Source organism: Onychostruthus taczanowskii, unplaced genomic scaffold (assembly GCF_017590055.1).
Source record: "Onychostruthus taczanowskii isolate IOZ18803 unplaced genomic scaffold, ASM1759005v1 scaffold15, whole genome shotgun sequence".
Lineage (NCBI taxonomy): Eukaryota > Metazoa > Chordata > Aves > Passeriformes > Passeridae > Onychostruthus > Onychostruthus taczanowskii.
Window position 1 is genome coordinate 10,612,860 of NW_024498685.1, and position 24,351 is coordinate 10,637,210.

Sequence of the window (24,351 nt, forward strand, 5' to 3'; positions counted from 1 at the left end):
TAGAATTGACTGTTTTTTTTCCCCTTTTCTGTTGCCCTGCTGGTGCTCATTGCTGTGCTGTGTCCCCAGAAGGGGTTGCTGGGACCTCCTCATGCCACAGGGGCTCTCTGCTGTCTGCCTTCCCACCAGGGCAGTTCCCCCTCCTGGCCCCTTGCAGGAGCTTCCCCCACGTGGAGGAAAGGTCTCTATGCTCCATCTGTCACGGGCACGCAGGAACAGCTTTGCTTCATTTCACATGTCGTGTTTATCAGGGCCTGGGACAGTCCCTGAGGTGGCAAGGGCAGCTTTATTGCTTGGTCACTCGGGGCAGGGCTGCCCCTCTCCTTTGGCTTTGGGTTCTTCTCTGGGCACGAACTGTTCTTACCACATCCCCTCCTTCCTGAGCCTGCTTCTGGTACAGCCCCAGCTCTAGGCACACAGCAGGTTCCTCTGAAGCAGAGATGGAGTCTGTGGACACTCTGGATAACTTGTGTACCAGTGGGGGAGGGTGCAGCTGGTGTTACTTCATCCTCTCTGTGCATGGGGTTGTTGCAATAGTAGTGTGGAGATGGGTAGAGGACAAGAATAAACAAGAATAAATCCAAGCTGGCAAGGGAAAAAGTTCAAAACTTCCACAATGAGCCCAGTGGGGCATGAAATAAGAAGCTTCCATGCACAGCAGTGAACTGCCACAAGGAGCCCAGTGGGGCATGAAATAAGAAGCTTCCATGCACAGCAGTGAGCAGGTGGCGCAGTAGTAAGGAAAGTAAATGACTGTGTTAGGCATTTTTGTGGTCAGGCAGAAGCCTTGAGTATCAGGTGTGTTGCTACATTTCATGGAGCATCAGTTGCCCTCTATGTTTTTGTTGCTTGGTCCTTTCTTTATAATGTTCTTTTCCTTCTGGGGTCTTTTAGATTTGGCACATCAGCGAGAATTCGAACTGACCACGTGTTCAGAAAATTTGTTGCACGAGTCTCTTTCCTCTGGGAACACTCCTCTAGTTAAAAAGGTCAGCTGTGGGGTTGAACTCTGCGGAGTTTGGGGTCCTGTGGTCAGAGCTGGGGCGGGCTGTGGAAGTCACCAGAGGGGGGTAAGCTCAGATGGCAGTGTTCTACAGACCTGAGTGACAGGCTGCTCTGTTGAGAGGTGTGAATTAGAAAATGGAAGCTTTCTTCCCCCCCATCTTCAAGTCTATTGCAGTAACCTTAAACTGCAGGGTCCAGTTACCCTGCAAGGTGTGATGCAGCCTCTCTTCAGTGGATCCTCCTAGCTGGCAGAGGGAAGGAAGGAGCTATATACTTGCAAAAGGGCATATAGAATTACTTTCACTTGTGTTGCTCATCCCTTCCCAGAAGTGCCTCAATATCTGTCCTCTAGTGGCCTGTACTTTAACAAAATATCTACCTTAGACCCATTCTGTCTTCACTTTATCCTTAGCATACCCTAAAGCTGAGATGCTAAAACAGCAGAGGGCTGGATCTGTGAAAAAAGTGGGAAATACTTAAGGAACTGCAGTGGGCAGCAAGCTCAATAAGGAGCTGTCAAGGGAAAGTCTTTCAGGCTAAGTTGCAACTTAAACTCAGCTGTGCTTAATTCTAAGCTCTGCTTAGTTGGGCAGTGTGGCTGGGAGCTGGGCAAGGACTTTCTTCAGCTGGCAGTGCAGGAACAAGAGGCTGAGAGCAAAGACAGGATTCCTCTGTTGCCCAAAATCCCAAAGTGCAGATGCAGGGCCCTGTCCTGGCCAGTTGCAGCTCCTGTGTGCTGGGTGGAGCCTGGTGGGTTCCTGCATGCCTTGAGCTGTGGGGCAAGTCAGCACTACAGGAATCCATCCTTGCTGCTTGTGAGGGCTTCATTTTTCACTCTGGCTGTGCTCAGGCAGCTGCAGCTCAAGTGCCAGGTGGAAGCTGCTGTGCTGAGTGCTCTTACACAGAGCAAGTTTTGCTGCCAGAATCCCATTTCCTTCCTTCCTTCCCACATAGCGCTGATCACAGCTAGGCTAAAACTTTGGGACTGGATTTTTAAACTAATCAATGCTTTCTAATGGTCACAAATGAAAAGTTTAATTAGTACTAAACAAGCAAGCTGCTGAAGTTTGGTCTTCTTTCATTTCAATGATTGTAGTAGATAAAATAATCAGAGGTTATAAACCTTCCCTACATTTAATGTCAGTTACAGGGTTATGGCAGTACTGGCAAAGCCCTAGTAAAGTAGATGTTGCTAATCTGGGAGAAAACTAGAAATGCTTCTGGCTCTGCAGTCGCTGGTTCACTAAGCCAGAGCAAGTTCCTGTTTCAGAGTGTGATTACTAGAGTCTTTTGCTGTGAAATGGGGAGGGAGGTGGAGAGGTGCACATGGCTGGCCCAGGTGTGATGCCTACAGGCATCAGAAAGCCCAGGGCTTCAGTAGAACGTCATATTCTGGGCTCTATTTGTGTCTGCTCATGGTGGAGCACACTGGGAGAAAGTGTTCCCCAGTGAAAAACTCCTGGTTAGTATCCTTACTGATGATCTGGATGAGGGGATCGAGTTCAACATTAGCAGATTTGCAGATGACACCAAGTTGGGTGCAAGTGTTTGTCTGCTGGAGGGTAGGAGGGCTCTGGGAGGGACCTGCACAGGCTGGAGCCGTAGGCTGAGTTCAGTGAGATGAGGTTCAACAAAACCAAGTGCCAGGTCCTGCACTTTGGGCACAACCCCTGCAGTGCTACAGGCTGACAGAGTGGCTGGGCAGTGGCCAGGCAGGAAGGGACCTGGGGTTATGACTGACAGCAGCTGAACAGGAGCCAGCAGAGTGCCCTGGTGGCCAGGAAGGCCAATGGCTCCTGGCCTGGATCAGGAATGGTGTGGCCAGCAGGAGCAGGGAGGTCACTCTGCCCCTGTACTGGGCACTGGTGAGGCTGCACCTCGAGTGCTGTGCCCAGTCCTGGGCCCCTCAGCTCAGCAGGGATGTTGAGGGGCTGCAGGGAGTCCAGAGAAGGGCAGCAAGGCTGGTGAGGGGTCTGGAATACAGATCCTACAAGGAGCAGCTGAGGGAGCTGGGAGTGTTCAGCCTGGAGAGGAGGAGGCTCAGGGGAGACCTCGTCACTCCACAGGTACCTGAAAGGAGGGAGTAGCCAGGGGGGGATCAAGCTCTTCTCCAGGGCAACAGCAACAGAACAGGATGACACAGCCTTAAGCTGTGCCAGGGGAGGTTTAGTTTGGACATTGGGAAGAAGTTCTTCACAGAAAGGGTGTTCGGACATTGGAATGTCCACCAGCAGGGAGCTGGTGGAGTCACGTCCCTGGAGGTGATTGAAAAGGCTGGATGTGGCACTCAGTGCCATGGTCTGCCTGAGTGACAAGGTGATGTTTGGTCATGGATTGGACTCAGTCTCAAAGGTCTTTTCCAAACCTGGGTGATTCTGTGAAAGATGGAGGGGTGAGGCACCATATCTGCTCTACCTAATGAGGGCAAAAGCTGTGGCTCGGACTGCTTAATTTTAGCACAAGGAGGGTTGCAAGAACAGTATTACTTTGACTTAATGTATATCCCTTGCTCAAGAGTGCAAACTCTGTATTGCCATAACAAAAAAAAAAAGGAAAGGGGGGGGTTTATAAAATTTAACCTAGCACTACTTGACTCAGGTAGAGCAAGCTCTCAGGCCCAGAGGGAGCAGGGGCTGCAGGGCCAGGTCTAGGCAACAGAATTCAGTTTGTGTCTGATGCAGTGAAGGTACCTGACCAGGACTTGGCTGGGGAGTGAAGCTCAGAAGGGTCAGTGGTGTTAAGGCCAGAGGAACCACAACACATCACTCAGCTCCACCTCCTTAGGTTAAATAACTTTATCACTTTTTTCCTAGTTAGAGCTGACCTTCTCTCAGTCTCTTGGGTAGGCTGACTTGCTTCCTCCAAGCTAGAGGTCTGTGGTCATGCTGTAGAAGTGGGGGAAGTCTTGTTGGCTTCCAGTGGAAGCTGCTTTTGATCTCCCTGCAGTATCTGCAAGGCAGGCAAGGGACACTATTGATGGAGACACAAAAAACTGCAGAGGATGCATCTTACTGCTATACCTTTAGGGGCTTTGTCCTCAGTTTTAACTTGCAGGATAAGCTTTTGTTCAACTGTAAACCTAAAAACCCACTCAGACCAAAAGAATGCCTCTTGATTTGTTAAGCAGCAAAGACTAATGGGACTGACTCTGAAGCTGCAGGTCAGGGGATCTCTTGTGCTAGGCTTCTGCTGGGTGTAAGCAAATAGTGCCAGACTTGCAGGGATTTTGGATTCTGTTCTCCAGAGGCCTGCCTGGGGGAAGAGACCCTGACTGGTCCTCAGGTCACCCATTATCCCAGGAACTCGTCATACTGTTCCTTCCAATGTGCAAGTGCAGCCCTTTTGGGGAAAACTGTCTAAAGCTTCTTGTGCCATTTGGTTAATAAAAGTGTTTCCACCTTGAGAAGAAAGTTCTTTCCAGCTTCATTGTTCAATATTCAGTTCAAGTGAAGGGATATGTACATTCTTTCCCTCTGCTAATGGGACACTGCTGTAAGACCATGCCCCCAGGTTGCACTTTAATAAATGGTACAGTTTTCAAAAACAACGTGTAGACTACTTCTGTGCTTCCACTCTCCCCCCATTCTAGTGCAGGCACCAAAAGAAAAGGTGGTTTTACTTACAGGAAACTTGCTTATGCAAGGCACAGGGACAGGAACAGTGTGTCTCTGCTGCTGGCAGCTGCATCAGAAGCCGTGGTGAATTAGAAGAATGCCATGAGTACTTGCACAAAACATTTTCAGGTGGAGACTGAAAGTCTGCAGAGCTGTAGTAGCCATCTGAATGAAATTTTTATTTAAGTTAAAAAATCCTACAAAATATTTACATTCTTGGAAAAGTCCTGAGGCAGCTGGAAGACAGGTGACACATTTGCCACCTTGTCTGATTGTGTATCAAACAACCTGAGTCCAAGTTTGTTCAGCCTGAGATGTAACTACTTTTTCTTAAGCATATTCAGGTTGCATTCTCAAAAAACTTTCCTTGTGCCTACCTTGCCCTTTTCTTTACATTTTTTTTCTGTCAGTTTTATTTTTCAGGCAAACAGAGGTGTATGGTGGTTGATACTGAAGTATCCTCGTGTCACCCTTCTTTGGGCACACTCCCCTCTATCCCTCAGGGCTCTGTTGCCTCTTGCTGCCAGCTTCTCATCAAGATAAACCTGATTCCCACCCACCCCCACTGATGAACCACCAATGATGAACCCCCACTGATGAACCATCATTCCATAGCCTGAGGCCTTCCTGAAAACAACACTCAGCATGGCTCAGCTTCAGGAGCAGGGCTGGGAAGTGAATAAGTAAAGCAAAATGCTACAGCTGCTTAGAAAAAACACAGAGGACAGGCCCCGGGCCCACTGGGCCTGTGGAGGCACAAGGCAGGCTCTGCACAAAAGCTGCTGCTGCTAAATTAAAAAATAGTGTGAAAAGAGAGAGGCAAACACTACTCCCTACAGGTACTGGCAGAGCTGGCAGGCAGCTCACACTACAATTGCTGCTGTGCTAGTCTACAAAAGCCGATCTATGAAGCTCTGCCATCTCTTTCACAGCTGTATTTCAGAAGTTAAGAATAAATCAAGTCATCTTCATCCAGCAAGGAAAGTCTTCAGCAATTCCCATGCTCTACACAGGCGTGGAGAGCTCACTCACCCAGCTGGAAGGAGAGAAACAGAAGGGGCATTATTAACAGCAGCAGGGTTCTTCTCCAGTGCCAAGCCCTGCGCCGTGCCTGCCCAGGGCAGCTCCAGCGCCGCGAACCTCGTGTCAGCACTGCCACCTGCCGTGCTCCTTCCGTGCCAGCAGCGGGGACAGTGTGGGACAGCAGCACCGGCCCGCCGCACACAGGTGACTTACCCTGGAGCCAAACCGAGCGAAGGGAAGGGCGGAGCTGAGGGACACACAGTGACACCGTGCCCAGGCTGCTGGGTGAGGCGAGGTGACAGCGTGAGCCAGGCCCAGCTGCAGGTTGCTGCCAACACTGTCCCTGGCAAGGCTGCAGTGCAGGAGTGTCCCACAGGCCTGCAGCACAGCACAACTGTGTCACCTGTGCTTCACACGGGGGCAGGAGCACAGCCCACCCCCTCAAATCTCATTCCCAAGGAGCACTGAGTCTCAACAGTGAGTTTGTCCTCTCCCATCCCCAGACTCCTTCATTACTGGAGCTGGGGCCCCTAGCCTGGCTTGCCTGTGAGCTGCACAGCCTCCCCACCTCTGCTCAAGTGCCAGCAGAGAACAAGAACAGATTTGACCATTTCTCATGGCTAGTGTTAATTCTCAAGAGCAATTCCTTTCCCCTTCCAGCTCTCCCAAGCTCTGGGGAGCTGAGGAAGGAAGACAAGAGCAGAGAGCTCAGGGTCAAGACACTGGGGAAATGCAGCCAGGAGAGCTCAGGTCAGGCTTTCCTTCCCTGAGAGAATGAAAGAATCATTAACCAGAATGTTATTGGTATAACTCCCTGAGGAGATTGCAGGAGGAGAGGGGCAGTCACAGCTCTCTGCCAGACAGAACAAATGCACTCTGTTCACTGGCTGCTCTGAGAGGGGGGCAAGCAGATGTGACATGACCCCCTCATTCCAGAGCTCTGCAGGGACTGACACTGCCTTCTGGCCCAGCCTCCAGAGCACTACAGGAAAACCAGCAGGCCACAGGCAGTTCAGAGCTAGGCCATCCCTCAGGGAATAACCCAGGACAGCTGAAAGGCTGGCTGTGACTCCAGCAGAGCTGTTTGACAGCACTCACCATTTCAACAATGTAGTTGTGGAACTGCTGGTTCATGTAGTTCCGAGTGGTGTTGAAGACACGGCGTAGAAGGGAGGGCACTGTATTCACAATTTTCTTAGTCAAGACCATTGCTAGCACCAACATGGCCTTCTCCTGTTCCATGTCTGCGGGGATGGCTCGGATAAGCTCTCTCACTACCCTGGACATGTGCCGGGTTATGTCCTGTGTGGAAGGAAGAGGGATCTCAGTGCAACAACTGTGGCAGCAGGGGGTCTCAGCACAGCCTGCCAGGACTGTGCTAATAACTCGGGTGCTTGTTGCAACATGCTGCTCCCCTTCCTCCCAGCCATGGCAGCCAGCCTGTTACATAAAAAAACACCCCCAAAAAAACTGTGGCACTTGATTCAGATGTAGATCTAATCCTTGGATAGCCTTCCTTTTCCTTTTGAACACAAGAGACCTCACACTCCACTTTCCTTGCACAGCAGCAAGGCATGTTAGATGCTGGGCCAACTGCATCTAGGAAGAGGCCACCTCAGCAGGTCACACAGCCAGGCCTAAATGCACTGCTACTCCCAACACTGTGCCTGTGAACACACTCACAGCATCAGAAAAGGGTCTCACGACTTGCTGTCTCTTCAGTGCTCAGTAACCAGCACAAGTTAAGCTCCTGTCACTAACCTGCTCAAATTTTGCCCATATGATGGTCAGCACATAGAGAGGACTCGGCACCAAAGTGCAAAGATCTTAAATACTAAAACTAAGCCTTAGCCAGATCATTCACTTTCCAAGACAAGCCATGGGGCCACCAAAAGAAGGACAAAATGCCTCAAAGTCAGTCTTTTTCCACAACCACCGTTTCACCATCTGCAGAAAGGACATGGGCCCAAGGAACCCAATTTACACGTTAACTTCTGCCACCTCTAACAAATCTTCAAAGGCAAATGTTTGGGATTAATTTTCAGATGCCTTCAAAGTCACAGCAGGAAGGATGCAGAATATTTAAAAGGAGAACTGCACATCAGGCTGCTTTTCACTCACCTCCTCAGACAGATTCTCATTCATAAAGTGCTGCACTAGGCCATTTACCACTCTTTCTTGGATTTCTTTATCAAACTGGTCTCCAATCTCAGCGAGCTGAGCAGCAATGATCCGGATAACCTCTTCATTTGTTGGAGCCAACCCTGCCAACACAAAGAGCAGAATTTAGTTCACAGGCTGTAGTCAGGCCAGGTTCAGTACAGGTCACAGCATTTTGCTAATCTCCATTAGCACCCTCCTTCCCAGCTCTGAGTGTATCCATGGCAGCTCTAAGCATGATTTCTTTAGGTGCACCCAGGTTGCTTACCAGAAAGAGTGGCAAACAGGGGTTTGTATCTTTAGGTTAGGTAAACTGCAGCCACACCCTGCCCAAAGAAAAAAATCACTGCAGGGCATCTTAGAACATCTCCAACCAAAATTTGAAGAGGACAGTTACTGCCAACATCCTGCCCACAGAGGGGAACTGAGAAGTTGTGCAAAACATTGAAGGTCTTTTTCAACCTAATGATTCTAGACGTTAAGTGACTTGTCAGGACTTGTCTCTTAAGCACCACCTAAAATACAGCACCTCATAGAATAGTTGGAGTTGGAAGGGACCTTGAAAGGCCATCTCATCCAAGCCCCTTGCAATAAGCAGTTGACATCTTCAACTACATTAGACTGCTCAAAGCCCCAGCAGAACTGACCTTGAATGTTTCCAGGGGTGGGGCATCCATCACCTCTTTGGGCAACCTGTGCCAGTGTTTCACCACCCTCATTTTAAAAATCTCCCTTACATCTAGTCTGAATCTGTCCTTTTCCAGCTGAGAACCTTACACCTTGTTTTACCTGCTTTTGGCATGAGACCTATGCAAATTTGTGTGAGAGAGGGCTATTTACTGTGGCAGTTCCTCCTCACCCTGCTTCAGTTGAGGTCAATGTGCCAGCTGACACACCCTGGGCAAGGGGCAGTATGCAGATGGCTAGCAAAGCAGGAACAGGACCAGAAGCTACTTGAGGAGCAGTTTTCACCAGACTGGTGGGGCAGAAAGGGATTCACCCAGTACCAGAACTCGAGTTGTTCCAAGATCCTAGCCCAAGTATTGATACTGCCTGAGGAGCAGCATGAGTATCACACTCCTTGAGGGCACCTATCACCAGTACCAGCTTTGTGCCTGTGTCTGATGTGCTGCAGACAAAACCCAGTGACAGGTGCTCTAGAAATCCATGGAGAAAGTACTAAGCACCAGTTGTCTTAACCTAAGTGTTAAATTCCCAACCAACACCACCAACAGCCACACAGTGAAGTTTCTCAATAGAAAAAACATTACTCCTCTGAAACAGACAATAAATACAAACAAAGACAAGAAATGGGGAAAGAAAACCATGTTCAGAGAGACATGTGGGATGGAGAAAAGCTTGCTCACCTAGCTCACCATTCCGGAAGTGGCCGCTCCGATTGCCATCGGTCTGAAGCTCGTCGTCATCGTTTCCTTGGTACAACATGATCTGCTGGCTTTGCAGGGAATGCAGCTGGTCTTTGAACTTACAGTCAGAGGATACGTCCAGGAAGGCAAACAGCAATGCGTGCTCCATCTGAAGAGGTCCATTAATCTGAAACACAAGGAGATCACTGTTAAGCCCATGCCTAGAAAATGTCCCACTCAGAGCATCTGGGCATGCACCGTTTTCCAACCCTGAACACGTCCCTGTGGCCTCCTCTGGGCGCCCTGAACAGCATCAGCCAGGGGATCCACAAGGCCTCAGCAAATGCAGACTGACTCCTGGATGTGGACCCACACAGGGCTGTCCCATGGGCAATGACAGAAGGCTCTGCTCTTACAAACTGGTGTTGAAAAGCCAGCTCACCTTCTCCTCACCTTCCCAGCTGTGGCAACGGCAGCAACCCCAATCCGAGTTCCTCTTTTGAACCAGGTGTGAGTTCAGCAAAACCACCCATTTCCCTTACTCAGACACCTGTGTTTGGAAGGGTTTTACCCCTGTATTTGGGAACTGGGCATTCTACTTGCTGTGCATGAAGAAGGCAGGAGCACCCCACTTCCATGTAATCAGAGCAGAGCAGTAACAAGGTGGGAAATAGAGATAAGAGCAGAAGGCTGCAAAAACCCCCAAGGTTCACATTTCTTCTCCCTCTTCAAAGGAACCTCAACCAGCTCCATAATAAACCTGTTTAGCTCCTCACAGAGACCCAAGAGGCTGCTCACAAGAGAAGTGACATGAGATGGCAGCTCAGTGGCACGTTCACCCCCAGTAAATGGGCACGTGCTGTCCCCATGGCCACACAACCTGCAGCCTTCAAGCAAGGCAGCACAGAGTGCCCAAATTAATTAGGTTGAGGAGGTCCATGAGGCAGGCAGACTGATGGGAGCAAGAGGCCACACTGGAACACCAGGCCTCATAACCAACTAAGGCCTCCAGAAAACCAGGAGAGTCTCCAAAAATTTAAGTTAAACAGGTAAGAGAGTAGGATGTGGTATAAGCACAGAAATAAAGTAAGAAAGAAAATCCTGACTCTGGTCTGCCTGTAAGAAAATACTTAAGGCCTAATTTTATTTGGGGAGAAGAAAAATAGTTAAAGAAAAATGGTTTGTTATGCTGACAATGTGCAACCATTAACTGAAAGGGAGTTTTGGGGAGTGGAACCTTGCAAAGCCTCAACATAACCATATCTGACTGGGCAGACAAAAGGAGGAACAAAGTCAACAAAAGACAGGGTTCAGAAATGGAAACAAATGGAAAATAAAGGATATGATCAGTCAGAGATGAACAGAAGGCCCACCTCCCATGATCTGAGCATGCATGTTTACAGACAGTAGTGCAGCTCACTGGGGCACCAGGGGCAATCCCCTTCAACAGCCTCCTCAACTGGTCATTGGTTTATCACTGATACTTTTTTAAATCATATTGTGTTCAAAAGGCTTGTGGGAGGGCAGAGTAGGGGGTTAGAATTGTATCCTAACATCAGCTGGGCTGAGGGAGGATGACAGACATTTCAGTTACAGATCAATGTGTAAGATTGAAGTGTGCTAAGTAACAGCATCATAATTGTGTTTAACATCACAAAAAACAGTGCAATGCATGGGTCACAGGGCTGTGCCCATTCCTTTATTAGTTTTAGCAGTTTGTAGCTTTGTCAACAAACATGTAGTCTCTTACATAGCTACATCTCCAGCTCGTAGTCCCCAGGGGAAGTGCCACACTGAGAGCTGCAAGGAAGCAGCCTGCAACCTAACTGCTTCCATCCCCTTCCTTGTATTCAGAGCAGTGCCAGAACACTGCAGAAATTCTGGGAAATTCAAGAAGGACACCAGCCAACACTGAGACTTATCCCCTTCAAAGTATCTCAGGACAAGTGCACCAGAGAATCCCTGCATTGTGAACAGCTGGCTTCAGACATGTTTGACTCTAACCTGTTCCATAATGGATTCAGGGACAGAGCAGCTCACGTCACCCTCTGCTTCACACCAGAAATCCTCGTCCTGTGAAAGAGTAAGAAAGAAAAGTGTGAAAGGAAAAAATTCCCAAAAATCCACATCTTGCAGCTGTACTTATGTGTCTGGCCATGTCTCATAGTAAATGTCCCTCTTAGTGATGCATATCCCTATTTTTGGAGAGCTGCCCATCACACACCATCAGTCATGAAAAAGGGCTGAGGAAACTACAACTGACTCAGTGAGAGGGGCCCTGTGAATGACAGGCACAAATCTCCTTCCTGCCACAGACATGTGCCAGACAGTGGAGTCACACAACCTACAAACAGGGCTTTAAAGCCAAGAGCTGCTGTTGGGTGAGGGTGGAACAACCCTCCATGGAGCCAGAGGCTGGAATGAAGAGCAGGGTGATCAGAGAGGAGCTCCTGAGCACCTGAGAGCAGATGAGCTGACAGGTCTGCATGCACAGCAGAATATTCTGAAATGAAAAACCCAGCTGACTTTGCTACACATCCACAGGGCCTTGAGGGTGCCTTTCCTCACCCTCCATGCAAGAGATCCATGTGGATACTCAGGCTCATTTCAGTATAGTCTGACAGCAAATACCATAATGGAGGTTGGATCAAGTGCCAACAAAGGCTTCCAGTCACAGGAGAGCAACTCTGCTAAGCCTCCAGGGAGGCCAGCTAGGAAGAAGGGAGAAAGCAGGACACAGCCCAAGGGAAGAGGCACCCAGCAAGGGAGAGCACAGGCACAGGGGAGCCTCCCTCTCTCCCTCACAAAGGGGACACGTAGGAGCACAGTGCTCCCTCCTCATCCTGCCAGGAGCAGCTGATGGCTGGGGCAGAACCTTGCATTTGGTGCCTTAAACACAACAATCCCACAGCTGCACACACAAGCCTCTGGTTCAGCTCTTGATGAGCAGGGCCTGGCTGAAAGTGGGCACTCCCTCCCTACCAAGCCTTCTTCACCCAGGGCAACAACCTGGTTGTTATGCAGGCACCTTCTAAACCAAAAATGGGCTGGGAGCACTAAGGAACCCAAACAAAAGGCCTGCTAGCCATCAAAGACTGGGCTAGTGATAAATGACTATTTCACAGTAACAATCCCTCAAATCTGTGCTTTAAATAACTAAGCATGCTGGTAGAAAAGAGGGAAGTGAAAACAGAAAGAAATTCAAACTCTGAAGCAAACCACAGTCATATTTCAAGAGACCATGAATCTCCCAACTTTTCAAAGGCTCTTAGAAGTCCAAGACCAAAACACAATCTGCAATGTGCCTGAAACACAAGCAGCCCACAGGAAGCCTCTTAACCATGAGCTTCTTTTCATGGAATTGTGTCAGTCAAGACCAAAACACAATCTGCAATATGCCTGAAACACAAGCAGCCCACAAGCTTAAGGAAGCCTCTTAACCATGAGCTTCTTTTCATGGAATTGTGTCAGACTAACAGCTACAACACAGGGTTATCCCTTGCTGCTTTGCATTTTCCTCTGTTCCATCCAGATCCTTATTGCTGCTACTCACCTGTACCCTAAGGAATGTTCTGGCTGGGGAGAGTCCTCTGTCCTGTTTTTTGGGACCTGAAGGGGCTCTGAAACAGGTCAGGGTGACTCTTCTTCAGGGCTTGACTTTGCTGGAAGAGACACAGATGTTAATTCAGGTTTGAGAACTCGAAACAGAACACAGAGATTAAATGGAAAGTAGGGATTTAGAATTAAGTCTGTGGCAGGACTTTTGGCTTTGTGCAAACTCCTCAGAAGTTGTCCACACAAGCAATATTTCTATAGGTTAGGTAAAGCCTCAGTTTGCACATATTCTCGTTTTAGAGATAACATTTCTTTTCAATGCAATTTTCCCACTCCCTGCTTTAAATGAAGAGGCACAGACTGCTCCAGCCCAGCCAGGTGTCTGCTGCACCTGCAGATGTCAGTGGCTGTGCAGAGAGAAGAGACCTACAACACATGTGGGTTCTTCCCTTCCCTCAGGGATCAAATCAGTTCTGTGCAGATACAGACACTCCTCTCCAAGTCCACAAAAATAGGGACATTAAAAAAAGTCACCCACCATAGCTGCAAATAGCAATTTTGTCTACTCCTGCACATGAGTACAGATAAAACAAACACACAAACAGAACAATGAAAAGTTCCACTACACTCCAAAGTACGAATATGGCAAAAAATGAAGACAAGGGAGGCTGAACACAACTTCACAAACTGAATTTCCCAAACCAAAGACTGACCACCCATGCAGTGAATGACCCTAAAGGCAATACCTGCCCTCAGCTAAGATAGTTCTGCTTGGGTGGTCAAAAACACACCAGAGAAGAGGGAAAAGGATTTCTCTCCACCCCAAAATGGCTTCCTACTTCTACAATACAGGGCAAATTATTTTTTATTTTAGTTAACTAGTAATTACAGGAACCTCAAGTTTTACATATCTACTTGGAATCAATGCAAAGGGCTTTGATAGTCATGAAGTTCCTGCTGAGAAGTCAAATTCCTTAATGGAATCTCAAAAAAAAACAAAAAAAAAAAACCAAAAAAAACCCCAAAAAAAAACAAAACCAAAAAACCAACCAAAAAGCAACCCACCTCAAAAAAAGTCAAATGTAATCATGCTGATATCACCCAAATTTTTTAATCATTAAGACTTTGGAATCCTGGTAGCTTTAGATTCAGATAGAGAGTGTTTCTGGTGGAAGGAGAAAGGTTACCTTATACTGGGTAAAAAGAATCTTTAGTTGGAGAAGGAGAAAATACTGATAAAGGATACAAACACCATCTGCACTCAGATTCAGAGTCAAAGCAGCTAAGGCTGCTTTAAGACTGCTGAAATCTTGGAAAGAATTTTTACAGAATATGATATTTTAATTGAAACATCAAATAATTTTAACACATTGTTCATTTTTTACTTCAATTCACTTATTAGACAAATGAACTTTGTGAGAAGCTCATATTTCTTTGTGAGAAAGGAGCTGCTTCTGAGAAATCACTAAATGCCTTGAAGTGTTCAACACATAAGATTACAACCAGTTTTTTAGACTACAACCTGTTCTTTCTTTCTTAGGAAAAAAAAAAAAAAGGGGGTACTTTAACCACAAGTTTAAGACCCTTAAATCTCAGTTCTACAGAATCAATGTAGGGCATGTTCATTCCAGCACTGCATGGGATGCAGGACTGTGGGAGAGGCATATGGCAAGAAAACAATTACAGTTGGAGAAGCACATCCACCAGCAGCCTGTCAGTGCAGGAGGAAAGACCTCATTCCACCCCCACACAGCAGTTTTCACAGTGAATTCTGGGATTTTTCACAAGTGAACTCCTCCAAGGCAGTCACAGCTCTTTAGATGGGGCTGAGCACATCCTGAGGGATGGGACTTACTGCTCTCCAACAACACAGCTCCTTCAGGTCTCCTTCATGTGTCCCATCTTCTGTTTCTCCCTCTCATCCCCAAGTTACACTATCCTTTAAACCTCACAAGAAACTCACCAGAGGAGCTTTTCCCATCTGCAGTCCACCAGTGAGGGGTGGCATCACTAGAGGCAAGGGCAGGGCCAGAATCCCGTGACTCCAGGGGAAGGAGAGATGGCACTGCAAGTTTGCAGGGTGGAAAAGAGGGAGAAGCAGGGACTGTAAGACAATTGGCACTCCATGCCTCTCTCCCACATCAAGCAGTGAGGGGTAATCCAAAGGAAAAGCCTCACACACTGCATAACACCATGGTCACCTGCTGGGGGAACTCCCCACAGATCTCAGGGCTGCCATAGCAGCAGCAGGTCCCAGAATCTCTGCAGCAGTGCTAAGTCACTCTACAAATCAGTTTTCATCTCCACACTTGTGCTACATCTTCAAGACAGCTCAGAAAAGAAGCCACCCCACCAACAGTACCTCTGCCTACCATCACTTCCCCTCAGATTCTTCACCTCTCCTCACAGCTCAGCCTGGAGTTACTATTTCAGCTCCAGCAGATACTGTCTGCTCAGGAAAACACTGCTTTCAGCAGGGGAGGCACAGGCCTGTACAGACTGACTCCTTTAATACTGTGTCTGGATTATGGGTCAATGCACCTATTGTGTGAGCTGTCAAGATGTTTATGTCTCACGTTTGAGTTAGAATTAAAATCTCCAAAGCAGAAACCACAATGAAACATCAGTCACTGTGAAGTCAAAACTTTCCAATGTGAGCATTCCTTTCCTTTGGCAGCTGAAAGGTAAGAACTTTGGGTGTGGCAGACAGGATAACATCATTACTGGAAGAAGTAGAACAGTGACTATTTCTCCCTCCCAGGGCCTGGTGGCACTTACTGTCCTGTAGGCAGATATTTCACTGCTGAGCTACAGAGCAAGGGCAGGGAAAATAAGTATTTGGTATGTCCTGACATTTTAAATCCATATATCAAACCATAACCACTCAATTTTACTGCCCTTGTGAGAACTTGCCACAGGCACAACTACTTTACATATCCAGTCACTACTGGAAAATAAAGAAAGAGGAACAGCATCACAGACTTAGGCAGTTCCTTCCTTGAGAATATTCCGAGCTGCGCCACTGTTGTCTGCAGCACTTCAGGTCAGGAGAGTGTAAGCAAATACCACATCACAGAGCCCAAAGTCACCAAAAGCAGTGCTCCACTTCTAGCCCATAAACCCAACAGGAACTAAACAGCCCAGGGAAGGTGTCTTATTGGTGTGCCAAACCAACAGTGCTGAGTAAATAGGATGTTGTTATTACCACAGCAAACCTGTCCCCATTGCTCCTTACTCTGCAAAGGATTTGCCAGCCTGTACCAGCCTTTAGAACACCCCAAGATTTTGCCTCATTTGAGGCTCACCCCTAATGCAGAATTTGTTTCTAGGCTCTGGAAAGAGAAGCAGCATGGTGGGAGAACAGAGATACTGCAATATCTAAGCCAGGTGAAGGATGGGCTCAACAAGAGCCTCTGGGCCTGTATGGACACACACACACGGAGCTGTGAAACTCAAGGATGGTTTGGTACACCTGGTACAGCTATTGGCTTGGAGAGTGTCAGGACTTCCCCCACCACAGGGAACACTGCTTCCAAACTAAGGGTATTTTCCACCCGTTTGACTCTGAGGGAGGACACAACATCAAGAGCTTGTTTTGGAAGTGGCAAAACTGACAAGCTGTGAGGAGCATTCTTGGACATACCAGCAGCTCAGTGGCCAGAGCAGGACACACCTCCTCCCCAAGTCACTTGCACTTTATTTGCTTGGCTCTTGGGAGAAATGTCCTGTTAGTCAGGAATCATGAGACTAAAAATCCAACCAGCACAACCTCTGCCTGATACTCCTAAGCAGGATGGCCGACTGCTTGAGATTTTAAGCTTTTGTTTCTCTTCCTTTCAGCTTCAAATTGCCTCCCTCTTTAGGATGTAAGTAATGCACTACCAATCTCTCCAGCAAGGGAAAACAAAACCCAGCACGAATACAATGGTGTTTTTTTCTCATTTATTCCTCATATCCTTGATGTAAAACATGCCAAATACTTACTACTGCCTTAGCTGAGGCATTTTTACTTTTGCTTCTTAATGCTGCTTTAGTACAGAATTATCATCTCAGCCTGGACACCAAGCACTCTCAGCTGTGTATTTTGGCTTAGAAATACATTGCACTCTTTGTTTAAAGGGGGCTTATCTTCCTCTTTGGAAGAAAAACTTTATTAGAGACAATTCTAAAAAGAAGCCGTCAGTAGGCCTTTTTGATAGAAATTTATTTAAGTTTCTGAAGGTCTTTTGTCTTTTCACAATGACATGAATTGCAGCAATCTTCCAGTTATCAGGGCAGTACTTTGACTTCTTAGGAAGAAAAACACCCAAATCCCTCATCAACCACCCTTCCCATTTGTCTCAAAAAGCTCTGGTGAGCAGCCCCCACACAGCACATGAATGAGTAAGAAGGAGCACTGCCATATTACTAATGCTCTTTAAAAACCAGGTAGGCAGGAACTTTTCATCAGTGTGGTTTCTGCATTGGATCAGTGACAGAGGCAGCATGACAACATTTTATTCTTCAGCAGCCAGCCTACAGACACAACTGAGCTTAAACTGAGTCAGCAGGAAGCCTGCAGCTGGAATTAGAATTCAGCTAACTACAGCTGGACCCAAACAGAATTTCCACATCTCCATGTTTTGGGCACAGCCACGCCTAAGAGGCAAGGGCAGGACTTGGATTTTGGCTATCAGAGTGCAGACAGTTTCTTGGATCTGGCACCGGGCTGAGTTTTTCCCCTCTGCTGTTGAGCAAAGGAACTCCAGCCCAGTAAGCTCCTCCTGCACTTCACCTCCTCGGTAAGGTTAGGGAAATGCTTGTCTTTCCTCGGGACCTGGCTGAGGGACTGAGCAAACCCCGATGAAAAAGCACCATCACACAAGACTGCTGCTCCTTACAGGGCTAGCTTCCTGTACAAAATCTAACTATTGCAGCCCAGAGCTGCAACAGACCCCTGCTATAATGGCACAGTGCACACGCAAGCACTTCTTCTGTTTGCCTCTTGGAAATGACAGAACAGCAGGAAGCACTGAGGAATCACAGTTCCAGTGTTTTGACATTATCAAGGATGGACAGACAGACTGAGAGCAGGCAGTACTGGGACAAACTCCAGCCGTCACTGGTGATGTGCAAGTGATGGTGTCCAACCAGAGAAATGCAAGACTTTGCTCCTGGGTTTAGAGCATGCATCCTTGCCATGGGCACTGCTCCCTTGCACTCTGGCAAAGCTGCTTTTACACTGGAGCAGTGACCAAGTGCCCAGGTCCTGCAGCAGACACAGCCTCAGCACGAGGCAACAGAGTTTCAGGTGCCACTCGGACAGACTGCCAGCCAAAAGATCTCAGAAAGGGGGACAGGATACAAGAACTGCCATGCCACCCACAGAACAAAAGAATGCTCCTGATTTTAGTTTTAGTACATGTACTACTGTTCAGTGCCAGCGTGAGCACGGGCCAGCCATCAGTCAGAAAATCAGGAATGCCACGTCATTTTGGAGCTTAGATGCATTTCACAGCTGATACCAGGAGTAAAGAGGAATGTAAATCTGTCTTTCCTTTGCCTGACTGGCAAGTTAGATAAGCAAAGCAAGAAACTGGTCAGAAGTAACTAAAAAAAAAAACAATTCAAAAACACAGCTTTATGGACACAGGTGGCCCCTAACAGTAGCATTCCCTCTGTCTTTCAGGCCATATGGATAGGCAAGAACTGCCTTTCTAGACTGGTAAGCACCAGGGATATCTGCACTGCTTTCTGGAATAAACAGAAGCTGTAAAGATGCTTCAGTGTGAAGTTTGAATACTGGACCCATCACAAAATTACACATCCAAAGAACAGCACTTCAGGAGCTCTGTGCTTAGGCAGAACAAGGGTGCTGATGCAACAGCCAGGATTGCACTCATGGAGCTGCTAAGCAATGATTCCATACACTGGACAATTTACTGTCAAGGGAATTCTCACAGCTGGCATTCCCCAGAATTACTTCAGTGGAGCCTGCTCACCCTCTCAGGCTCTGAACATTCATCATAAAAAATCCAAAGCATTTCTAGAGAAAGTGGTACAAAGACAAATCTCCACAGCTGCACACTCATGTGCTCTGACAGCATCCACAACCCTGTGTCAATATTTGACATCTTTCCCAGAACATCAAAATGAATTTTCAACGGGCTCCCCTCCTTCTAAACATCAAGGGTATCAGAGATGTAAATGTCAATTATGTGCCTCAGTTTTATGAAACAACTGTGCACCAGCACAGCCGGAGATGATCCCCAGAAGGAAAGTCTGACACAGATCCTTTGATTCCCTTCTCCCACTGTGCTGCACTGCAACCTCCATTCCCACCATGACAGTTAAACTGATGAAGCCAGTAGAAAAATATTTTTAAAAGTAATCACTATAATCTTGAAGGAATCTCTCATGACAAGAGCCTAGAAATCCTCAAGAATCCTAAAAAGAAAGTTGTGCATCAAACCAGGCAGCCAAAAATTATAGTAACTCCAAGCAGCATTCATCATTGTGATCAAAGCTGTTTGACAGCAGCAGGCATACACTGTCAGCATAAAAGAGAGCATCATTTCTTTTAAACACCTTTCACAATGATACAGAGCTAAGAAAACAATCCTTCTCAAAGAAACGCTGCAGGAGCCATTTGGGAACTGTGACAGGAAAATTGCAAATAGGTGCCTGCAGGAGTACACATTTCCTAGTGCCAGGCAAACAGGAGATGCCTCAGCATGTTGCTTCTTCCACTCAACACCTACAGGCTCTCTTAGCTGTAGGTCCACACATACAGTGAAAAAACATCTGTTCTTCTAGGAGAAAACACATGACTGTGCATGAAACAAAGCAAAACCATTTCACTTTCAGTTCTACCTTAGGAGGAATAGGTTGATGTTGAAACACAGGAAGAGCTTACAAAGCCAAAATACAGCAACTGCTGATCTAAGGGGATTTGTTTCACGTGGCTGTCAATCCAAAGATGTTACAGCAATTACACTAAACAACCAGAAGCTACACTTATCAAGGAACATATGTGTCCTTTAAAGATGAAGGAAATAGTCCAAAATATGTGAGAGACCTGGGTATTAATAGCCCATTCTATAAAGAGCAGTAAGAGCACTAGAAACTGGCCAAAGGTCACAGTGACAGGATTTTTACCAGGAAATAGGGCAGGTTTGCAGACATTTAAACAAGAATCAACATCCACGTGTGCCATGACTGCACACGCAGCCCAGCTCCCCTGCTGATACTTCAGTGAAGCAGAATAAAAGCTCTGAGAGTTTAAAGCAAAGTGGGGAGCAAGCTGCTGAGGCAGGAGGAGTTTAAAGCCACAATGACACTGTCCTCTGGTGGGAGAAAGAGCAGAATTGCCATAATGCAGGAAGGGCTACAGCCCTTTCCTCATGTTTGCCAGCAAGGGCAGTCCAGCCAAAGCCCACCAGGGCCAAGCAGTGCCATGGTGGTGCACAGAGACAGGGAAAGCAGCAGACTGGATCAAGAGCAGAAGTCACCAAGTGCCCAAGGCAGTGCTAACAAGGCTCCCAGCTACTCAAGGGGCTGGGCTGAAGGATTCTTGGAGCAGCTGCTGCCAAGAAGGGTGTGAAAGTGACACAGCCCTATGCTCTACACTGAGCACAGTGCAGAGCTTTCCTCCTGAAAGCACTCAGGAGGCAATCCCTGCCATCTCACCCAGGTGCAAGGAGGTGCCTAGTCTGCACCACTGGCAGCTCCAGAGAGTCCTGTTCTCTTCCCAGTATAGATGAGCTAACAGCAGGATGTCAGGACATGGCTCACTACAGACACCTGGTACAAATGAAGGCAATCACAGAAGCTTAACAGACTGCTACCAAACCTAAAGAATGACACTGGATGCTGTGTGACTCAACATTTCCTTCTACATTTTATCCCTCCTTTCCCTATATCCTTCTTATCTTGTCTGGGTCAAAAAAAAATCAGACTTGTAAAACACCTGAGGAAGGGACCCTCCATGCACATACCATAATCATAACTGATAAGCTTTAGTTAAAGCTAAACTCAGCACCCTGCAACCTCTTCCAACCCCAAGCAAAGCCATCCAAAACTAAAAGGGGCTCAGACCTCCCAGAGTATTGCATCTTTGGCTAAGCCACGAGCTCCACTCACTAATCAGAAATACTTTCATGTACTTGGCTTTGCACAGTACACAGATATGCAGGTAATTCCAGCCCCCAAAACTCTGTAATCTGACACAGATAAAAAGCCATAGCAGGCCAAGAAAAAAAGGAGAAGGCAGTTCCTTGAGAAAAAAAAAAAAAAATTATAGTAAATTCTGCTCTTTCACTCATCCGGGAACTGCTAAGCAGAGAAAATGAAACCTGCCCATCTGCACACAATTCCCCTCAGCAGAGAAACCACAGACCAGGCTGGCTCTTTCCTGCTGGGGAGTTCATACCCACAGGCCAAAGGAGCTGCCTTATCAAGGAACCAGCATCTCAAGGCTGTTCTTCAACAGTCACACCAGCACTCCTTGCACCAGGCACAAAACCTGTTCAGAGTTATTGGAGACTCCCCCAGAGTTACTGGAGTCCCTTCTCCCCTATCCAATGACTTCCAAGCACCAGGCTGCCCCAGGAATGTCTCCAAAGGTGACAGTCACTAGATTTATGTGTCTGCCTGCTTCCACTCTAAACATTTTCATTCTATTACAGAAAAAATAAAACCAAAAAAACAAAACCAACCATGTTTGATCTGTCAGCTCCTCAGACTCCTGCTGAGTGTGGATGACTCCTGTCATCCTGTTACAGAGGAAAAACACAACATAGGGAAACATGGCATAAATTCCCTAATTATATATCACAGTTCCTGCTGGTTTAGGATCTAACAGAAATAAAAAGCAACACTGAGCACCTTTGCAAGGCAAACATTACCCAGAGCTGTAGTGTCCTGGTTCTGGGTTCAGGCATGCCCAAATCCCAGGAGCACAGGCTCCAGGTTGGCACAGGCAGCCCTGGTGGAGTGTTGTACACAGCTCTGCTGCCTGAGCACAGTAAGAAACTGAGCTGAACTCACAGCCTCAGCTGGCCTAATGTGGTTTTAAGAAATTGGGAGGGCAGGAACCCAACAAAACCACCTGACCAAAAATCAGTTGCATTTTTTTCTTCTTAAATTCAGCAAATGTCACCAGATGCAAAGAAGGTGCTGACAAGTCAGACCGGGAGGTTTGTCACACCAGCCTTTCTTGGTACAGGGCAGTCTATCCACAGGTTTACAATCACCTGTGCACATGCACAATGGAAGTGCTTCACCTCAGCAGGCCCCTAAACCTTGCCAGTAACCTCTAATGAAAGACAAAAGAGCTAGAAAGGAAGACAAGAAAATGGGAAGAGACATGTTGCAGAAATCCAAGGGAATAACCAGGGTACTAGAATGCTACTTTTTATACAATGCAATCCCTCCATGTTTTTGTGTAACACCAGTGGCACAGAAGAGATCTCCAAAAATGGGTGTTGCAAAGTTATCCTAAAGACACTGAATAGCACTAAAGTCATGTAAACAGATTGCAAAGGAGAGGAAAAAAACCCACACAGAAAACCCCTTCTTTTTAAATAACACCTTTTAAGATGTTATGCTTCCACAGGCAGGTGAAAACAGTTTCAGTCTGATTAGTGACAAGAAGTTATAACAGAACAAAAACCACTCTTCCCCACAGGTGGAATTTTGCAAAAAGTCCTTTACCAAAAAAACCAAATCAAAACAAAAACTTCAAAACCAATTTCCTGTCGGGGAGCCACTTTGCTCTTTCCTCCACCAAACACTTTAACCATTTTGAACAGATAACAAGTATCCCATGACAAGATTGCGCCCTAGATACTCCAAGGGACATAAAGAAAAGTTCACCGTTTCTGAAATAAACACTGACTTCCTCAATGAAGACCTTAGTGATTTAAATAACTCTGAGGTGCTACAGCTTTTTTAAAATTATTATTAAAGCTACAAAATATTATCGTTTAAAAGAAGACAAGAACACCCTCCCTGTGCCAAACGCACCAGTTTCAGAGCCAGCGTCACTTCAAGGTACAGACCATCACCAGAGCATGTGACTTACAGAAATACTCTTCTGAGGAAGAGGAGAATTCTTCTCTTATGCTCACTGTTCCCTCCCACTTCACACACACGACGCAGTCTCTGGCTCCAGCCCTCGCTCACCCTGAATCCAACACATCCGTGTGTCACCGGGAACGTGAGGGGAAACAAAGGGCCAGCCAAAGGCTCACCACCAAACAGGCAGCCACAGACAGCTTCGGCTTCGGCGAAGGCAAGGAAGCAGAGAGAAAGGCTCTGCTGAGCTGAACTGACTCATCCGTACAAATCACCTGCTCTTTCTAAACCTGCTCTTTCTTCCTCTTCAAGGATTTAGAAATCCTTGCCTTGCCTTCCCGCTGGAGCTGCCACTCCCACATGCCTTCGCTGCTGCGAGGCTCAGGGGTCCCTCCACAGCATTAACTCTTTGCACTGCCCGGCCAATACCGCTCGTGTCCGACGACTCTCACCACAAACTGAGGGCGAGATGCTGCACTTCACCACTCAGCCCAAAGGCAGAGAGAACTTTTTGTGGTTTTAGGAAATACCACTGAGCGGGAGGGAGACCGGTCCGCGACAGAAGCAGGGAGGAGGGGAGGCGCGGAGCGGCCGGATCCCGCGGGAAACGGAGCAAAGGAAGAAACAACCGCACCGCTGAAACGCAAGGCCGGACTCGGCGGGCAGAAAGGAACCGGGAGATCGGCGGGGAGGCAGAGGAGCTTCCAGCAGCCAGAAGAAAAAGCAGAACGCGCACACGGACCCCCGCAGGGTCACTTCACCCCCCAGGCTTAGGGGGCTGGAGCCGCAGCCGGCACCTCCACGCCCCGCGCGCCAGAAGCCAGCGGGCCCGACACTCGCCCCAGCCCCGCCGCGGCCACCGGCGCTTCCCGGGCGGGGCCGCGCAGCCCCGAGTCTCGGAGCGCGGCCGGAACATGCACAGCCCGCCAGCTCCCCTCCCGACGCGGTGTGGCCGCCGAACCGCTCCAGCGGCTGGGGAAGCCACACGCAGCACTCACCGTGACGCGGACCAGGCTGCGGGGCTGGTCGTGCTGCTCTCGGTATTTGAGCGCCAGCCGGGCCGGGCCGGCCCCGCCCCGCGGGCGGGCGAGCGGGAGGGCGGGAAGGCGCGGCGCGCGGCACGCGCCCGCTGCGGGCCCGGCCCAACGGCCGCGCGGCTGAGGGCGTGAGGGCCGGGAGCCGCCACGGTTCTCCCGACCGCGATCCTCCTTCTGCATCTCTGACGGGTCTCCGACCTGGTGGTGCTGCTTGGCCAAAGGCTCCTCATACCCCATGTACAGCCACTTCTCTCCCCCCGCCATATAAATGCAGTTTTATGGGCTTAAAATCACAGAACCAGTTAGGTTGGAAAAGACCTCTGAGATCGTCGGCTCCAACCTGTGGCCAAGCACCACCTTGCCAACCAGGCCATGGAGTGCCACATCCAGTCTTTCTTAAACACCTCCAGGGACAGTGAGTCCACCACCTCCCTGGGCAGCCCATTCCAATCTAATCACCTTTCCGTGAAAAAATTATTGCCAATGTCCAACCCGAACCTCCCCTGGTGCAGTTTAGAACTTTGTGCTCTCATC

The 24,351-nt window shown here is 48.0% G+C and overlaps 1 protein-coding gene across 1 annotated transcript; it reads right to left on the reverse strand.

The window, feature by feature from the left end:
• Window positions 1–4,784: 4,784 nt before the first annotated feature.
• On the reverse strand, window positions 4,785–23,454 carry BID (BH3 interacting domain death agonist). Its single transcript, XM_041398661.1, has 7 exons — window positions 23,415–23,454; window positions 12,723–12,831; window positions 11,174–11,242; window positions 9,170–9,356; window positions 7,764–7,906; window positions 6,741–6,944; window positions 4,785–5,655 (listed from the first exon to the last, which is right to left on the reverse strand). The coding sequence occupies exons 3-7, from the start codon at window positions 11,180–11,182 to the stop codon at window positions 5,644–5,646; spliced, it is 555 nt and encodes a 184-aa protein (XP_041254595.1). The 5' UTR covers window positions 11,183–11,242; window positions 12,723–12,831; window positions 23,415–23,454; the 3' UTR covers window positions 4,785–5,643.
• Window positions 23,455–24,351: the final 897 nt, after the last annotated feature.